General features: G+C 49.7%; 1 protein-coding gene across 2 annotated transcripts in view; it reads right to left on the bottom strand.

Annotated features, from left to right (window-relative positions):
• Positions 1-19,973, bottom strand: part of LOC147634946 (uncharacterized) — a 158,360-nt gene that overhangs the window by 55,954 nt on the left and 82,433 nt on the right. For both annotated transcript variants that reach the window (XM_086804211.1, XM_086804212.1), the window contains one exon: positions 8,355-8,446. In XM_086804211.1, the coding sequence (XP_086660337.1) occupies positions 8,355-8,446 (92 nt within the window). The remainder of the gene's footprint in view (positions 1-8,354; positions 8,447-19,973) is intronic.

The raw sequence follows: 19,973 nt of genomic DNA, 5'->3' as shown, positions 1-19,973 counted from the left end.
CCTGCCGATTCTGGTCTCCGTCTGGACTTCACAGCTGAAGATCTTCAGTTGTTTGTTTCCACAGTATCCGCTCTGGAGGCCTCCTCCTTGGTCTGCAAGATAGTGGGTAGCCGTCCGATGCGGAGAGAGCTTCGCGACCTTCTGCAAGGCAGCCTTGTTGGCGTGCCCGCCAAGATCGTCAGCGTAGATTTTTTGGGACGTGGCTCCTACCAGGTGGATTTCGAGTCCCCCCAGGCAGCTCAGATGGTGCTGGCTCGGAGCCCCATTGCCCTCCACTCATCCCGGGCGTTCCTGGCGCGATGGACTCATGGTTTCGACCCCGCTTCTGACCCGCTAGCAGGCGCGACAGGTTTCCCCGTCACTATCTGCTTTCCTGGACTCCGTAGGGAGTACTTGCCCCTCTTGTCATCCATTGGCAAGGCGTTCGGGCAGGTGGTGGAGACGCCTCAGACAGCGGCTTCAGTGATTGCTCGGGCAGCAGGACTCCCGGCCATTCGTGTTGTGGTTCCGTCACCGGACTCCCTCCCGAAGACGATCCTCCTCCCTTGTCTTTCTGGAGGACACCTGATACAGCGCGTGGAGTATTCGGGCCTCCCGGGCCAGTGTTACACATGTCGGGAGATGGGCCATCTCGCACGCGCCTGTCCCCGCAAGGGGGTTCATCCTTCACGCTATGCCGCCTCTGGACCCCCTGCAGGAGACCCGAGTGGTGGCCATCCACCTCAAAGACCGGACATCCCTGGCTCGCCACAGCAGGCGCCATCATCTGACGAGCAGGCCCCGGCGGAGGATGCCGCGCAGACCCAGGAGGTTGGCGGATGGCAGGAGGTTCGCCAGCGGAAACGCCCGGCCCGCAGGGACCGTCACAGACGCCAGCAGGTAGCACAGGCTGGCGGACAGGCGACTCCAGCTGGCGTACAGGCACCTACCCGCACTTATGCTCCAGTCAGGGATAGGCGGCCAGCAGGTCCCACCCCGATGGACGAGGATTCAGACTCAGTGCTCGTTGAGGCCGCTGGTGGAGCCTCCCACGTGGAGACCCCGCTCCCGCCTCCCCCCGCGGGGGGCCCCGCCCCCTCCTTGGAGCAGATTCCTGAGGATCCCGGGCCGCACTCTGCGACCCCCGGCTCCCCTTCCCCTCACCCCGAGAGCACTCCTTCCACCCCCCCTCTCCCCCCCTCCCAGCCCCCCCCTCCCGCCTCCCCCGGCGGCCCCCCCTGACACCTATCCTCTGGCAGATGCCTCTCCATCCTCTCCTCGCTCTCCCCCCTCCTCGCCGCGAGCCCCCATCCCTCCCTCGGCCTCTCCAGGATACTTCGCCAGACCACCCACTGCCCCGAGGCAGCGCAGCTGGGTAGGCCAGAGTTCAGTCCAGCGGCTGTTCCACCGCCACTCCGGGCCGGTGGAGATGGCGATCCTAGCTTCGCCCGCCACAGAGTTCTCTCCAGCCTCCCCTGGGGGGCCCCCGCGAGTGATGGAGCTACCAGTGGATTACGGTTTTTTCAGGTGCCTCCAGCTAGATGCTGGCCCGTTCGAGACACTGGTCGCGCCCTTGCGAGTTTGCGTGGTGTGCCATCCCTCTCGTTCTCCTTCAGTGGTGAGCAGCATGGTGGCCTTCTCCTTTCCTCTCAGTGTTGCCCCAAACACAGCATGGGATTGCAACTCTGTAGAGGAAGTTTTGCGTGATCAGATATTGGAGTTTTCTCACCACTTCAGCGACTTGGGGCTCACGGACCTATTGCAGACCCGATTACACTCAGCCCGCATGAGCTTGTTTGGTATAGGAGATTGGCGGGCGGATCCGGTCCACACCTCAGTTGAGGCGGTGCTACTGATTCTCCTCCATGCCGCCCCGAGGGTGCAGCCGACCTTTAGATACATATATGCAGAGGATTGGTCTCACGCCTATGCCCTGGACAGGGCGAAGGCGGAGTGGGGCTGGACACACAGACAGGTCACCCTCTTTTTGGAGAGACTCCGCACCCGGACAGACAGTGACTATTCTCCCTCCAAGCCGGCGCCCAAGACTCATAGAGTGGAGGGCAGATCATCCGGGCCGGCTGAGAGGGGTGAGCCAGTGGCGGCTGCTTCACTTGCCATAGCTCATCCATGAGGATCCTCTCATGGAACATCCAGGGTCTCGGTGGACATCGCTGCTACATTGGTCGGGGCAGACTTCGCCAGGAGATCCAGAGGGCTCTCGTTGGAGGACCCATAGATATCCTTTTCATCCAGGAGCACCACCTTTCTGCCGGGCGTACCCGCACCTGCGGGAAGATCTTGCCAGGCAGGAGTCACACTTTTTGGTCACCGGCATATGGCTCCCAGGGGAACCAGGGTGGATTATGCATCTCAGTCAGCGAGCAGCTTCTATCCGAGGTTGTGGACTCTGGCACTCTGGTCCAGGGTCGAGCCCAGTGGATCATCCTTCGGGTTGGGGAAGACCGCATTGGCTTCCTCAACTTCTATGCCCCTAATGGGGCGACCGGGAGAGCCGAGTTCTGGAGCACCATTAGGCAGTCCCTCCCCTTGGCAGACCACTGGTGCCTAGGAGGGGATTGCAACATGCTGGAGGATGCAGAGGACAGGATGGGGGGCAGTCAGGAGACCATTCATGGGCCGGAGCTCGCTGCCTGGGAGGAACTTGTGCTGCAGGTGAGAGGCCAGGATCCGTGGACTCTCCCGGAGTTTGGCAGGTTGCAGGGGAGTCTATCTTTTTCGCGCTCGGATAGACGAGCCACAGGAGTTAACCTTTCCCGCATCGACAGGTTTTACATTGATGAGTGGGCTTGTGATAGAGGTGGCACTGTGGGCATACTTGCAAGCTCCTCGTTTTCAGACCACTTTCCAGTGCTTCTCCAAATCGAGGACCCTACGAGAGGAGAGCCGGGCCAAAGCGTCCGGATTCCAGATTGTCTCATAGAGGAGCCCGAGATTGCGATCAGAGTTGAGTAGGTCTGGCAGGAGCTGCAGTTCAGGAGAGGAACGGCAGCCAGCGATCTTGCCAGTGGCTTGCAGGAGATCAGTCGGATGCTCAGACAGGCTGCCTTGGACCGTCTGGAGGCCTTCAAAGAGCAGGAGAGGAGCCTACGGAGGAGTCTAGCGTCCCTCCAGAGACTCCAGGAGAGGGATCCTACGAGCCCTTGGATCTCAGAGCAGATGGAGTCAGCTCGCACTGAGATCAGATCCATCGAGGAGAGGAGGGTGGAGTTCTGATTCCATGCTCGGGCTTCTTTTTGGACACAGGCTGGAGACAGAGTGACTTGAGATTTCTTTGAGGCGACAGGGCCTCGCTTCAGACGAGAGGGTCTCAGGCGTCTTCGGCAGGCTGATGGCCAGGTTGTGGTGGATCCCCCCAGGGTTCGGGCGATAGCCACAGATTTTTACAGGGATCTTCTCTCTGCTGAGCCAGCAGATGACAGGGTGTGAGAGGCTCGGGAGGCAGTCTGGAGCTTCACGAGACCGGTTGTGCCGGCCCATTTGCAGCACTCCCTTCTCTCCCCCTTCTCGGATACGGAACTGGAGGAGGCTCTTCAGGCATTACCTCGGGGCAAATGCCCAGGAGAGGACAATCTCTTAGTGGCTTTCTTCCAGAGGTATTGGGGCCTATCACATAGGGGCTTCAGATTGGCATTCCAGGAGATTATGGAGTCGGGAGTCATGCCGGACAGCATGGCAGAGGGGTTGATTCACTTGATCCCCAAATAGGGATGAAACAGACTGGAGATTAGACAGTGGAGACCGATCACCTTGCTAGGCATGGCCTACAAGGTCCTAGCTAAGGCGATCAGCAGGCGGCTTCAGCCTCACCTTCCGGACATCATCCACTCCACGCAGACAGGCTTCATCCAGGATAGGAGCATTCTGGATAACATTTTCTCTTTCTAGGAGGCTACGGCTTTGGCTAGATTTCGGCAGGAGGATCTGGCAGTGCTTCTTCTCGACTTCGAGAAGGCATATGATCGGGTGGACTGGGCCTTCTTGGAAGGCACTATGGAGAGGATGGGCTTCCCCCCTCAGTGGATCCGTGGGGTCTCTGCACTCTACACATCGGCTCATAGCCAGGTGCTGATACAGGGCATGCGCGGAGAGAGGTTCCAGCTCTCGCGCTCGGTGCGGCAGGTGTGCCCCTTGGCGCCCTTTCTTTTTCTTTTTGTGGCGGAGGCCATGAGCACTTTTTTGACGGCACAGGATACAGGTTTGCGGGGCCTCCAGCTTCCCATCCGCACCTCGGAGGAGCTCCTAGACTCGGAGTTTGCGGATGACACTGCTGTCTATCTTCAGGGAGGTGAGGAGAACCTCCGCCGCTTCGCCTCAGCCATGGACAGGTTTTGCAGAGCTTCGGGTGCTTTGATCAACTGGCACAAGTCGTGTGGGTTGTGGGTCAGTTCTATGCCCCCCCTCGACTTGGAGGCCAGTTGATGGTTTTCAGTGGCTGCCCCCCGGCACTACAGTGTGTTATTTGGGATGCTACGTGGGCATTGACATATCTCCGGAGCAGCAGATAGCCCCCCTTCTTCTGAGCATTCGGAAGAAGCTTCTGTATTGGAGTACCGCTCGTTTATCTCTGGCTGGCCGAGTAGTTGTGGCCAACCAAGTTCTGCTTGCTACCATGTGGTACATCACTTCTTGCTGGGCCTTCTCGCGGGCGTGCATTGGCCAGGTGCAGAGGCTCATCAGGTACTTTCTTTGGTCCGGTGGCGACGGGCGGCCCGCCAGGGCCAAGGTGGCATGGGCTGTGATCACTCAGCCGAGGGAGAGAGGCGGCCTGGGCATTGTTGATCCTATTTGCCAAAGCCGAGCTTTGCTCGGCAAGTTGGTAGTTCGTGGCCTCCTGCCAGGCGCTGAGCCGTGGAAGGAGTTTCTTGTTTCCAGGATGCTCAGCCGCACTCCTTCTCTTAGCGGCCCCTGGACCCCCAGCATCAGGTGGATCTTTACAGAGCAGCGATCCAGAGGAGTAGGCCTTGGCTTTGAGGAGCATTTTGCAGCTAGCCTTCTGAGGGCCTGGGCGCATCTGAGGCCATCACTCTTCCAGACTCCCCCGGGCACCGATGAGGAGCGCCTGAGGCAGCCATTGATCTGGAACCCCTTGATTCGACTTCCCAGCGGCCATATGGTTGGATCGCGGCCTCACGTGTCGTGGGGCCCGTTGAGCTCCGGCCCAGCCCAGTCCCTAGACGACTAGATATGTTTTCAGCAGCTGCCTCTAGAGGCTCAGGAGAGGAGACTCAGTGGGATGAGGGGCAGAGAGTCGATGAGACACGACATTGAGGCGGCCATCCCCCGGGAGTGGCGGACCCCAGTACAGGACCCTCCACCTCCACAGTGGATGGGTGTCTTTACTCGGCATGAGATCCTTCTAGCGGTCTGCGGCACAGCGGAGAGAGTCGCCCCACTCACTTTCGAGGTGGGAGAGGGTGGCCAGCTTCAGAGGACACGACTGGATTTGGATGGGCTCCAGGGTTGTATTCTTCAGAGGGTGCGGGTGGTCGGCTTTCATCAGAGACAGTGGCATGTAGACCCCTCACCGGCCTCGATAGGGGAGGACTGTTCTTGGAGATTATGGGCTTGGGACAGCAGGCCTCTTATTCGCCTTCAGTGGGATCCAGGTGAGTGGTTTTGGCGAGATCCCTACTCGGCACCCACCAGCCCAGGCATCCCCTTTTTTCAGTACACAACGAGGCTGGGGCGGCGGATTCAGAGGCACAGGATAGCGAGCACCCCGGCGGCGGCCGAGCATTGGCGGCGACAGGGGCTCTCCCCTGCCTTTCTTAGGGACTTCTGGCAGCGCCTTTGGGCCAGCTTCCGGCCCCGGAAGGTGACGCTTTTTCTCTGGCTCACAGCGCATAGAGGACTGGCTGTGGGGGCTTGGCTAGCTTTTGGCACACACCCATCGTCTTGCCCTCGGTGCGGCCATGCACAGGAGTCGCAGCGGCACTGCTTATGGGATTGCCTACAGGCTCAGCAGGTATGGCAGCGCGCTCTCAGGATGGTTTTTGCAGGCTCACCAGGTGAGATGCTGGTGACGTGGGGTGCGGTGGCTTGGGCCACGGACAGTGGCCCGGCCCTTGGATATGAGGACGTCCCTGGCAGTGCGACCATCCAGGTCTCTGACAGGGCGATGGCGGTGGTTCCGACGCCAGACTTCTCTTCGGCAGCCCCTCAGGAGGGGGTCGGGCACAGATGGGAGATGATCAGCAGCATGACGGCTTGGCACATATGGAGAGCCCGATGCAGGGAGGCCATTGACCGCCAGGCGACTCCACCGGCGGAGGTCATACAGGCCCTCTGGGTGGACATCATTCACACCTTGAGAGGACACTGGAAACTCCAGGGCGACTCGGACCGCATGAGAGGGCGCCGCAAGGCTTTCCTCCGCACGTGGCAGCCTGGCCCTTTCCTCACCACGAGGGGCGAGGATGTCACTTGGCACTATAGGCCTCCAGTTTGGCTTTTCTCACCTCCCACATGTACTACTAGGTAGCCCCCCCCAGAGAGCGGCCAGCCACGGGGGTGGAGCTCAGGTGTTCACTGTGTTTTTATCCCTCCTTGCGAGGTGAGCTTTGTAGCCTTATGGCGTTTTCTCATTAACTAATAGAAGGATCGTTTTTCAGGGGAAAAAAAAAGTCATCAGGGTCCAAGAGCAACTGCAAGTTCATGCATGAAGATAACAAACCATCATACGAAGTTATCGCTTCTCCAGAGGTGAAGGGAAAATTCTGCCATGATGAAGGCCAGCAAAGTGAGAGCACACGCGCATACACGTGCAAGCGTGCAAGCACAAATGCACACATGAAAGGTAACTAGTTCGGAAATTGCATGGCTTTGGATAGAAGCATTAGCATAAACCAGCTGGAGAATAGAGAGTTCAGTGTGGCAGAAAGACACACCTACAAAAAGTTCAGGTTACTTGTCTAATTCACCCATGGCATTTCAAAAGGCTCATACAAAGTGTCATCAGCCTAGATATTTCCTAGTAATTTATTTAACACTTGGATGGGCTCAAAAGGACACCAAGATGCCCAAAAAAACCAAATACAAGTAGGAAGAAGATCTTGGTCAAACAAATGGATTTGTTTGCGCATGAAGCATTGTTTGGAAGCCCCAAGTCTTAGGAAAGGATTCACTCATGAACACAGGCTAAAAAGCTGACATTCAATAGTAATCACATCATTCCTTGGTTTTTAAATGGATTCACCCTCATTTAAAAGAGTGGACAAACTATAAGATTGGCACCCCATATTATATTTGTATTACATTCATTTAGGCTTTTTGAACCGTTTTCACGAATGTGGACCCAACATCATCATAATATGGGCACCTTGAGAAAGAAACATGTCGACTTGCTCATTTGCGTAGCACAAACCCTTAGCCTAAGGTTACCAAACATTCAAAGAGGGCCCTTTTTCAGCGTCACCACTCTTGTACCAGCCTGTGTTTGTGTTGTACCTGCTCTTTGGGCTGTCCATATAAGTACCAACCTGAGTGTACCAGCTGTACCAGCCATTTGGTACTTGTTGAAGACATAACACCACTGATAGTACCTGCAGCTGCTTTATGCCCAAGCAACCTGCAGGTGAATACTTGGTATTTGGTACTTGGCATACACTGAATCGTCTCTGTTTTTCAGTTGAATTATTTTGTGAAGACATAACACCACTGATAGTACCTGCAGCTGCTTTATGCCCAAGCAACCTGCAGGTGAATACTTGGTATTTGGTACTTGGCATACACTGAATCGTCTCTGTTTTTCAGTTGAATTATTTTGTACAATTTTATATTTTGAAGGCTTGTGAGCACGGTACGAATGAGAGGATTGGGAAGTGTTAAAGCCCTATTTTCCTTGTGATTCAAGAATTGTATACAGATAAGCCTGGCCATCCCCAGACAGGGAGAAGAGGGGAACGCAAAACTTAAACTACTTCCTACTACATGGATTCCAAGAGGGAGGCAGGGAAGCAGGAGAGGAAGAGAAGGGGGGGGGGGGGGTAGGGGGGGGGGTAAGTCCGGGCATGATGTTGTGAGCACATGTGCATGGTTGTGCAGAGGTGCACATTTGGCACTTGTGCATAGATTAACGATCAACTTCAGTGAAGAAACAGCTGCTTGACAAAGCTTCAAACACTCTTTATCGCTCCCATGAGTCATTCCTTGTGACTACCAATCACATGAAATAACACAAAACAAAAGCCAAAAATACTTGCACATACAATGCTTGACCCAATGATGGCAACAATGATATCATGATACTAACAATGCCTTGTGTTAATGACACGAGTCCACACAGGAAGAGTCAGCATGCAATACAATATCAACCACCAAATGAGAAGAAGACAAATGAGGTCACTACACACCTCCTCTCCTCCAGTTTCCTTGATGGCTTCCGCTATCTGCCGTAACCCTCTTGCACTGGATTCAGCCTTGATAACAATTGATTGACCCTCTCCTAAGAACACCCAAAAAACACTCATTAAGACAAAGAACATTTTAGGTTTCTGTCTTGTTAATCAACCCTCCCATGCACAAAAAAACACTTGGTTGGTCAGAATCAAATAAAACCCTCTTGGCTCTCTAACTCAGTTCTCATGGGAAAGCAAGGTGGCCATTAAATCTACTTGTAGAAAAGAGGTAACATGGAACAAGAACATACATACAGCCAAAATATCAATACATCTAACTACAAAGGGGCATACTTATATAGCTTGAAGAAAAAAAGAACGTAAGGTAGAACCCTTTTAAAATCTAAGGTTTTCCATCCTCATGCCAGCATCTACTCCTCGGCATAAGACATGAATTGTTGTTCATTGAAGCTACAGTGTTGATCCATATCCACAACAACAATGAAAAAAACTTTGGTTGAGAGAGCATCTAGTCTGTGGGCCTAATGCAGCTCTTGTCCAGAGTCCATCACAAGCTGCACAATCATCCATATCTACTGATTGGTCAAAGAGCTAGAATGACGAAGATCTGGAGGGGGACATGCTGAAATGGTCACCATAAATGTTCAAAAATTGACCTAAGAAGTGAAACTCTTCTGACCCTAGTCTCAAAGAAACAGGTAATGGGTGTCTATGTCTCTCATCAACCTGTCACTTGGTGACATTTTATCAAGAAGCAAGGACAAACTTACACTATGAACGGTGACATGGGTCCAAATTTTCAACAAGCAAAAAGCGGTACCACCAAATAGTTAGAAAAACGTTGCATCTGACCTCTCTACTAGCCTGGGCCTTCCCCAAATCTCACTCCAAAGAGTGGTGTGAACTGCAGCAAACCATATGGAGGAAAGTGTACATACATGATATACCATCAATAGCTTATGTACATGTAACCTTGCAAGCTCCCAAGCTGAGCCTATTGCTGAATTAGGAATTTGTGACAAGGCTGCGGTATAGACCATTGCTGATACTGTAAAGGGACAATCCATCAAACTTCCCTTATAAAACATTTGAGGTCGTCAATCCGCAAGAGAAACAATTGCTCACCAAGTAATACAGCATGGTCGTCTCTTGTGCCATACTTCTTGTTGGTCCACAAGAACCTAGTGTTAGGGTTTGTCGGCTCAGTGGAGAGAGAGAGAGAGAGAGAGAGAAGACGAAGAAGAAGAAAGATAGAAAGAAAGACAGTTATATTAACGTCTATAAAAGGCCAAAATGACCTATGAGACCAAAAGGATTACATCATGTACATGGAACACATCATCATGTGAAAGAAAATGACAAAACTGAAATGCTAAAGCTGAGATGCTAGCTGATCCATGTACACAGAGCATAAGGCTCGCATATCAATATCTCACATGGGGCGCACACACAAGGAAAGATATATTAAGCATCTACTAAAGACCCAATGGGCCTATGAGACCAAAGTGATACAATAATGTCCCATCATGGAACGGAAAATAAAATAGAAACAATACAAAGCTATCTCACTCAGGTGATACAAAACTGTCCATGGAATCTCATCATGGAATACCAAGAACATGGAACATGAGAGGAGCATCAGCCCAAAAAGATGGTATACCACTCTCCAAAATATCAAGCATGAGGCTAATGAGAGAGAGAGAAAGTTATATTAACATATTCAAAAGACCGAAAGGGTGTATGAGACCACAATGATGTGCACATAGTCAAAGGAAGCAATTGAGAGAGAGAAAGAGAGAAAGAGAGAGAGAGAGAGAGGGTGTAACTCCAAGTGGGGCAGGGGTAAACACTTTACCATTAATGCAATTAAACACTTAAATTGGCCACAACCTTAAATATATGCTGCTTAATTCCACAAAACTATAAAAGAGATATGTGCATGTCTAACACCACATAAGGGCCGAAATGGGTCCAATTCCTCTCCCCCCCCCCCCCCCCCCCCCCCCCCCCCCCCCCCCGCCCCGGTTCCCCCCTTTCGCCTTTGAGTATTTTATTACCAAAACATCATGTACAAGATTTAAGGACCTTAATCTCCCCAAGCGCGATGCCGGATTATCCATGTGCAACCATCATTTGACCATACACAAGGGCTATCATCAAAAGAAGCCCCAAAATACCATGAATGTGTGTAAATCTCTTCCCGTGAGGGTAATGATCTTCCCCATCACCATGGGTCTTCAAGATGCCATATTTGATAGGAAAACCCAACTAAAGCAAATAATAATTCTACATATTCCATAAATTCAAAACACTAGTGAAATACAAAAGGGCAGCACCAATAGAACTAGTACAACTGCTCCAAAATCTAGAACCGTAGGTACATGGATTGGTACAACAAGTATAATGGCAATACAAAAGGTACGAGGGCTAGTACATCAAGTACAATGACTGGTTCAGTAACTATAATGGCTGGTACACCAAGTATAATTGCTTGTACAGTAGGTACAATGGCAATACAACAAGGACACTGGCTGGTACAATAAGTACAATGACTAGTACAACAAGTCAATGGATAGTAATTTAGGTAGAATTGCTTATACACTAGGTACAAGGCAATACAACAAGTACAACAACTGGTACAATAGGTCAATGATAGTAATTTAGGTAGAATGATTGGTACAACACGTGCAGTGGCAAGTACACCTCATATAGCAAGAATATTGCCATAGAGAAGCTAGAGAGGTAGAGTATCCCTTTGTAGAGAAAAGTGAAGTAGTGTAGAGACTCTCCATACAGTGTTGTAGACAAGAATGCGAGTAGCGAACATGGTTGAGGCTAGTTTGCAACAATAGAGCTTGCGCAAATGAAGAAAGTGGGCTCCAATTTATTAATTTGGGACTCTCATGAGCTAGAATGGCAAGTAAAAGCTATAATGACAAGCGGAGAGCTAAAATGACAAGTGTGAGGCCACTTGTCTCACTTTAACCCACTGTCTTGCCATAATTTGTCCCAATTTAAGAGATGGTCACACCCATAAACTTCATCTGTAAAAAAAATCTCAACTTGTAGCATTCTACAAGTTCCCCCATTTGCTTAGCTTACAGACATTATTACAAGAATTTCCATTGGGGGTTGTCCAAAAACAGTAACTCTCCTGGATTATAGGGGTGTGTTACTTTGTATTCCACATTATTAGAAATGTATGTGAGAACCATGTAGAAACATGTTTCAATGCTAGATCTCTCCGAAATCCTCGGGAACTCCCCCTACATTGCTGCCGACTGGCTGCTAGGGTCACCCATGGGCTCCGACTGCTGGCTGAGAGCTCCTGATGGCTGCCGACAGGGTTCCCAAACCCTCCTTGGTGCTGGTGCTGGTGCCGATGATGATGCTGGTGGTAATGCTGCAGCTGATGATAATACTCATGAAGATGATATTGATGATGACCTAAATGATGTCCTAATTGATGGCTTAATCAAGGATTAGGCTGTTCATGCTAGAGATTAGCCATGGCACAGGCATGGACGTGACAACGTACTCCTACTATATATTCGAAAATGTGAATGAGTTTATTCAATGGGAACACAAACCCAAACTCAAATTTGTTTGTATGTTGTGTGGACCTGCTACATGCATAACATGTCTGATGTGATGCTGTCCTCCACTTGAGCCAAGGGAAAATGCTCATGGACGCCGCTTTGAGATGACATGAAAGCCTGTTCTGCTACCTGGGAGCTGGCACTGCAAACTCTACTTAAAAGATGCTAAGAATTCCTCGTCTTTTGTTCCTTCTCCTCCAATCTCCTTAAATAATACTCTCCTAATTTCTTACATCTCCATTGTTTGAACTCATACGAGCAGGTTCACACCCAGATAAGACATTGATTCCCAGCAAGCACCACATACTATGCTCACAAGATGCCTATAAATGACCTCTCCATGCCCTTAAATAGGCATGACACGGCTACTGGTCAGACAACATTAGATCTAGTCCACAATCCCATAGTGTTTTTTACACCGACTCCGACCATGGCCACCTAGTACTTCTATGTCTAGGCCTTTGTTTTCTATGTAGTGACCTCATCTTTATTCATACATACACAAAAAATTCTATGCACTAATTTTGAAATATTGATCTTGAATTATGCATTATTGTTTATGAATTCACTACTATTGATCTCTGTGTGGATGACCTCTTCTTTATTCATACATGCACAACAAATTACTTGCACTTATATCGAAATATTGATCTTGGATTATATATTATGGTTTATGAATTCACATCTAGAACACGAAACCTAGCTGTTTGGCATGGCTAATGTTGGTCACATGCATGCTAGGGTTAGGGTTAACAGTTCAGCAAACTAAGTAAGGAGAAATAAAATTTGCACGTACAATGAAAGCTTTGATTGATGTTAAGTCTTCACCAAGTACAATGCTTTTGTAGCCTTTGGAGGCTCATCTAGATGGCATCATTGCTTATGTCAAATAGGTATAATATCTAGATGATCTAGCCACCCTAAGAGTGGTTTCACACACTTGCACACACACACACACACATAATATCTAGCCTTACAAGCTGTCCACACATGAGTACACAAACTATCCCCGAACTCCGGCCCAGGGGACTAAGGTCTTCAACACACTTTTGCATGACCATGAATCAACTTAAACACTTATACATAAACCATAGAATATCGACAATAAAACACATGCACAGGACACCACACTGGGACCGAAACGACCGTCCCCCCTTCGACGGAATTCTCTATTCCTCAAGAGAAGATATACAACAAAGGATGCGGGTGCTCCAGCACCGGAATTTTCCAAGTACAAAAGATAAATAATTATGTCCACACACATTGCTTTCCACAAAAAGAAAAAAAAAACAACTTTCACCTTCATATCCAAGCTCTGTAGGCAGCTGTAGGCTCACTCCATGGACAACCTTGGTCTTCTCATGAACCCTACTAGCTGCCCACACTGTTTACATGCTGAAAACAGTCCTAAAAACAGCAAAAACAGCCTTCAATTATCTACCAAGTGTCTGTAAAATCTTTCCCTTTGCGTACATGCACTATATGCAATTAGGGTTTGTTGTCCACAAAGCCCAAGGGCTGAAATTCAGTCCCAAAACATAAAATACAGCCCTTTACAGGCTTCCAAGCACTGCCATCTTTCCATACATGTGTCTGGGGATCTCTGTAGCAACCCTTCTAGCCTCGGGATGCTATAAAAGTAAGTCGACCAGCCCTGGAGAGCCTAAAACAGCAGTCAACCAGCTCCAGAAAGAGAAGAATAAGTCGACCAGCCTTGAGTATGCGTATATGCAAAAAATCATTCATGAAATTCACATATCCTGTGTAAGAGCCATGTATGAGAAAATCCATGATCCATATGAGTTCTGGCAACCCATCATAACTTGGATAAATTCCCCGTTCACATCCTTTGTGTAACGAGTCCGGGCTCACCGGACACTGTCCAAAACATGAGGGTGGACCAATTGGTGGCACAAACACAAGTATACACGCACAAAGTGGACACACACAAGAAGCTCCGAAATATCCAACAAATCCCCCCTTGGAGCAAAGGCAAGAGCATGATGAGGAACCTCTAATATCAGAGGCTCATGTAACTTGGCTCAAAGGCTAGTAAACTTCGCTCAGAGGCTGGTGAGCATGTCCTCAACACGCTCAGAGGCTCAACACTAGCATGGTTCAGAGGAGAGCTTCAGGTAGCTTGTCCCCAACTTACTGAGGGACAAAGGTAACTCTGGGAGTTAGTGAGCCATGACCTATACCGGTTTCATACACAATAATCGCCCCTTGCTTTGATCAAGGATAACAGAGAGATGACTGACTCAAAGCACACATACACTGATTATTACATCTCCTATTGGATTTAGTCCGGGCAAAGTACCCCACACACATTATTTATTCATATTTGGGGGGACTAACCGATAAAGAACCCTTGACACTCACACACACAGAAAACTAAACGAAAATGTCAAGAAAGAGGGATCCCCCCACAATCGTGATGGCAGGGCGTCTTTTGCCACGGCAATTCCATGGCACCGTGATTTGGCACCCAAGAATGAAGGATCTCAGTGAAGCACATACCCATGTCCATGAAAAAATAATTCTGATGAAGCCCATGAAGCCCTATTTGTTGGTGAACTAGATACTCGAGTTGCCTTATGCATGGAGCCCATGATCACACTCCTCTTAAACACCATGTGAACAAGCCCTTAATACAAATGCTTTAAACTTAATTAAAGGGTTTTAGTCCTTATCCTTATTTATGGGGGTGGTGATGTTGCATTTACAGCTGGCAAAACTGACCTAGTAGTGCACCGATCAAAGGGAAGATGGCGCAGATGTGGCGTTTACAGTTGGCAAAATTGACCTAGTAGTGCACCGATCAAAGGGAAGGCGGCGCAGCTGAATGAAACCGTGGAGAGGCACTGTGGCGACTGGTGGAGGCAGCGATTGAAGGCCGCTCTTTTAACATGTGCGTAATATTGGCGACTGTACGAGCTGAGGATGACGTGTGGCAACTGGTGCTCAGCACTCACTAGAGGCACCCAATCAGTGTGTGTCGTCAGCAGTAGGTGGCGAACAATGACAGCGACAGGAATGGAGATGGCAGCAGTGATGGTTATAAAAGTGTAGGCAGCGTTGGCATGCCAGCACATATGAATGATGGATCATGGGCTGCTGGCGGCGAAGAGGGTCAGGCAGCGCAGCATTGTTGGGCAATGAGACGGCGATGCGCACAAGCGGGCAGCAAGGGCGCGAAGATGAAGAGCAGCATCGGAAGGCACTTTGAGGATTTCAGTGGACAGCAAAGCTATGGAGGCTCATAGTTGAGTAAAGCCATGGCTGGGTAGGTCGAACTGCAGCAGCCGTTGGGCGGAGGAGAGTGTGGAAAAGCTCATGAGGAGTTGCACCAGGTAGTGCTTCGATGGCTTTGGAGATGGCAGCTGTGCTGGACAGCAGAGAGTGACAAGCAGCAGTCAGCTTGATGGCAGCACTGGGAGTAGCAGCAGTAGGGCGGCAGCTGTCATGAGCAGGGCCAGGAGGGTTGCTGCTCTCATACCATTTGTTGGTCACATGCCTGCTAGGATTAGAGTTAACAGTCCAGCAAGCTAAGGACGATGACACTCCATCTCGAAGAGAGAGAGAAAGAAAGAAAGAAAGAAAGATTTTATTAACGTCTTCCAAAAGACCGAACTCGGCCTATGAGACAAATCGGAGTACCTGTATGGGGTATCCTCTGTCATCCCAACAAAATGAAAAAGTACCTGTATGGAGAGAGAGAAGACTGGAGAGAGGGAGAGAGAGAGAGAGAGAGAGAGAGAAAGATAGAGAAAAACAATGCTAGAGAGAAACAAGATTTGCAAGTACAATGAAAGCTTTGATTGATATTAAGTCTTCACCAAGTACAATGCTTTTATAGCCTTTGGAGGCTCATCTAGATGACATAATTAATTATGTCAAATAGGTATAATATATAGATGTTCTAGCCACACACACACACACACAACATCTAGCCTTAGAGGCTGTTCACACATCGACACACACGGGTACACAAACACCCACAAAGTGGACACACACAAGAAGCTCCGAAATACCCAACAGCTAAATGCAAGGTGGTTGATACCCCAATGAAGGTTACCCTAAAGTTATATGCCAAAGATACTTTACACTTTATACTTCAAACTTTATGGATGAAACCTAGAATATAAAGTCTCAAATAGTGACCTCCACAAGCTCCTACTAAATATTATATACAATAAAAAAGCGCAAATCCAATATAATTCTATGCTCTGCAAAGCTGCTACAATACATAACCTAACTGATGTACTGCTTTCCTCCACTTGAGCGATAGGAAAACACTCATGGAGGCTGCACTAATGACCATGATAGCCATGTCTCCTACCTTGGGGACTAGCACCACAAACACTCATGGAGGCTGCACTAATGACCATGATAGCCATGTCTCCTACCTTGGGGACTAGCACCACAAACTCTGCTCACAAGATGCATATGAATGACCTCGCCATGCCCTTAAATAGGCATAACAATGCTGGTCAGCATGTACTGCTGCTGCTCAGACAACATTAGTTCTAGTCCACAAACCCATAAAGTGCTTTTTACATCGACTCCGACCATGGCCACCTAGTATTTCCATGTCTAGTGCCCAAGATTCTGACCACTCTGTCCGTATCCTCGTTCGACTTTGCCTTTCACACAACTGCACCTCTACTAAATCTTCACACTCTCGGGTAGCATCCTCCACAAGCTCCTTCGGACTTAGAAGCTCTTTTGCACAGGAGACTGTAGGTGCCAAGTACATGAAAGAAGCCGACCAGCCCCAATGAGGTGATAGCTCAAGTGATAGAGATGTTTGTCTAGGACCAGGATTAGAGCCATTATTGCTCGGCATCAGAGCTGCCTACCTCGCTTCTACGACCTCTACATTCTAGACAACCCCATGAGGGAGATATTTGATCGGAGGAGAGGGCAGCACTTGATACACATTTTCCAGTATTTTCTACTCAGTATCATCTAGGAGTCTTACTTACAGTTCTTATAACTGTAAGATAGTCATTTTATTGTACTTTTCTGTTTCATTTGGTTGTTCTCTTTGATCAGACACCAACTTCAGATGTGCTCTCTGTTATGGTTTCACAGGCCATTATGGCCTCTTACAGAAGGTAATATTTCATTTCATTCCCCTCTCTCTCTCTCTCTCTCTCTCTCTCCAGGCTGGCTTTCAGAGGAGCTACTCTACCCTTGACCACATCTTCACTCTCCGTGCCATCATCGACGAGGGAAGAGCACGACATCAGAGGATTTACTGCTGCTTTGCGGATTTCCGCAAAGCTTTTGATACTATACCCCGAGCCCGCCTCCTACATTGTCTACAAGAGATCGGAGTCCCATCTGACATGGTTTGGAGCATCATCGCCCTCTATGAGTCTGTCACCAGACGAGTGAGAGCCCCAAGAGGTACATCACGAGAGATTTCCAGCACGATTGGGGTGAACCAGGGCTGCCCTCTATCACCCACTCTTTTCGGCCTCTACATTGCTGAGATCTCGCGCTTCGTTGATGGACTAGGCGGGGCTGGTCCCACACTGGCAGGCATATTGATCCCCATACTACTTTATGCAGATGACATCGTCCTCCTCTCAGACTCAGCCACAAGGCTTCAGAGACAGTTGGATGCCTTACATGACTTTTGCACTCAGCGGGACCTCATTGTTAACCTTGGTAAAACCAAGGTAATGGTCTTCAATACCTCTCGCCCCTTCACATCCAGATTGAGCTTCACATGTAGAGGGGATCCTGTGGAGATTGTCTCATCCTATGTCCACCTTGGTGTCACTTTCAATGGCCCACGCTTTACCATGCTTCCCGCAGCACATGCAAGAGTGATGCAGGGATATGCAGCCTTGAGCTTACTTGAGTGGCAGTGCTTCCAGGGCCCAGGCACATTTCCAGGAGCCCAAGATGAAGGGCTGGCTTTTGGACACCCTCGTCACGCCAGCCTTAATGTATGGAGCAGCTTTATGAGGGCCAGATTTATCCAATGAGGATTGGCAGCGAGTTGAGAGGCCCCAGGTCATGATTTTCTCCCGTATGATCCACAGCAAACCATCAGTCCCACACCAGATTATCCAGGCAGAGTTTGTTGCAGTCCAGCCCTGATAGTAGTGGAGGCACTCTTCCAGACAGTCACATACCTCCATCCCATCAGTCACATGCATCCCCACAAGTACCCGAGGCTTGCCCCAGAGTCCTCCAGATAGCTAGCACTTGAGGGGCACTCTGGAGTATGGTATGCACTAGTTTCCACTTGATTCTCAGTATATGGGCTCTGCATGGACCGCCTACCCCCCCTTCATTACAATTTGGACTCCCCTTTTCTCCCGTTGTCTCACGAGGATACCAACAGGGTTATCCGGTCAGATCTTCTCAGTCTCTACACACATTGCACATGGATCACACCTCCAAAACTCCCCACGAAGATGCACTTCTATAGAGATCACTTCCTCACACTCATTGAGGATGGATTCATCCAGTAGCCGGGCTACTTAAAAGTTCACATGTCCCATGCAATGCGGATTGCGATTGGCCAGATACAGGTTTCATCCCACCGCCTCAAAGTGGAGACAGGTAGAGCTAAGCGCATCTTCAAAGCCGGGAAGCTCATACAGAGACCCAAAAGGAGAGGATTTGCCGACTATGCCACACAGAGGTTGAGACAAAGGAGCATTACATATGCCGCTGCCCAGTATACTATGAGATTCACGGGAGATTTCACTGTCTATTTCGTGAGAGATTCGGTCTACTCTCCAGGATCATTGATTTCCAGGACCAACGTTGCCTGGGCCTCCTCCTGCTTAAAGCTCCGCAGACACAGAGACACCTTGAGAGAGCCTCAGCCCCAGCCACCCCGCCCCCTCCCTCGCCAGCCAACCATCACCAGTTTCTTTCGGACACAAGAGGTGGAGGACACCGACATAGTGGACCTTGTGGACCCTCCACAAGCTCGTCTGGACCTACCTCGCCCGAGAGGAGTGACCTCGGACCGAGCCTCTGCACTCCAGCGTGCCCGACGCCCTCAACCCCCCCCCCCCCCCTCGGCCACGATCACCTCATTAGCTCCACATCTAGGACATGCTCCACCGCCATCGAGCTACCTTTCCACGTGACATAGCTGAGGGAGACCTCTCGGCCATACACATCATCCCCATGCTTGATATTTTCGAGAGTGGTATACCATCTACTCGGAGTTGATGTCACTCCCATGTTTTTATGTTTCTTAGTATTCCATGATGAGTTTCCATGGACAGTTTTGTATCACCCCAGTGCGATAGCTATTTTTATCTTTTCTTCTGTTTTATTTTCCATTCCATGATGACATATGCCATGGACATCATTGTATCACTTTGGTCCCCATTGGGTCTTTTGTAATGGATCTCTACGCCTTGATGTAGGGGATTTTGAGGATAGTTTCACTGGGAGGGACATCATCTTCTACTGTGAGCTGCATCAGGCTCCTGGACAGTCCATGCCACATGTTAGTGGATACCGATGGGAGACGGCTTGTAGACAGGAGACTCGTTCAGAGCATAGAGGACGGGGCTCAGGAGGAGTGGCAGTATTGTTTAGAGAGGAGCTACAGCCACTGATACATATAGTCCGCAGAGATGAGCAGGCTAGGTACATGTGGGTTAGACTGAGGGCAGAGACGGGCAGATATCTCTACATTGCTATATGCTATTTTGCTCCTAGTACATCAGTGTATGCATCACCTAGCGGGCAGTCTCCCTTTTCTATTTTGGATGATGACATTTAGGAGTTCTCCAAGGATGGTGACATCATTCTCCTGGGGGACTTCAATGCCAGGACCGCCCATAACCAGACAGTATTTTATGATACCTCAGAGGAGATGTTGAGGGAGCTTGATGTTAGGGATATGGGCTTATCTAGACTCTCACAGGATGAGGAACATACAGTGTATGGGCGGTATTTGATAGACATGGGGACTGCACATGGATTGGCCATCCTGAATGGCCTACAGAGATTCCCGACATCGGGT

The sequence above is a fragment of the Cibotium barometz genome, chromosome 10, assembly GCF_041138505.1.
Source record: "Cibotium barometz isolate CiBa-2024 chromosome 10, ASM4113850v1, whole genome shotgun sequence".
Taxonomy (NCBI): Eukaryota; Viridiplantae; Streptophyta; class Polypodiopsida; order Cyatheales; family Cibotiaceae; genus Cibotium; species Cibotium barometz.
This window is presented reverse-complemented; position numbering and strand designations above follow the sequence as displayed.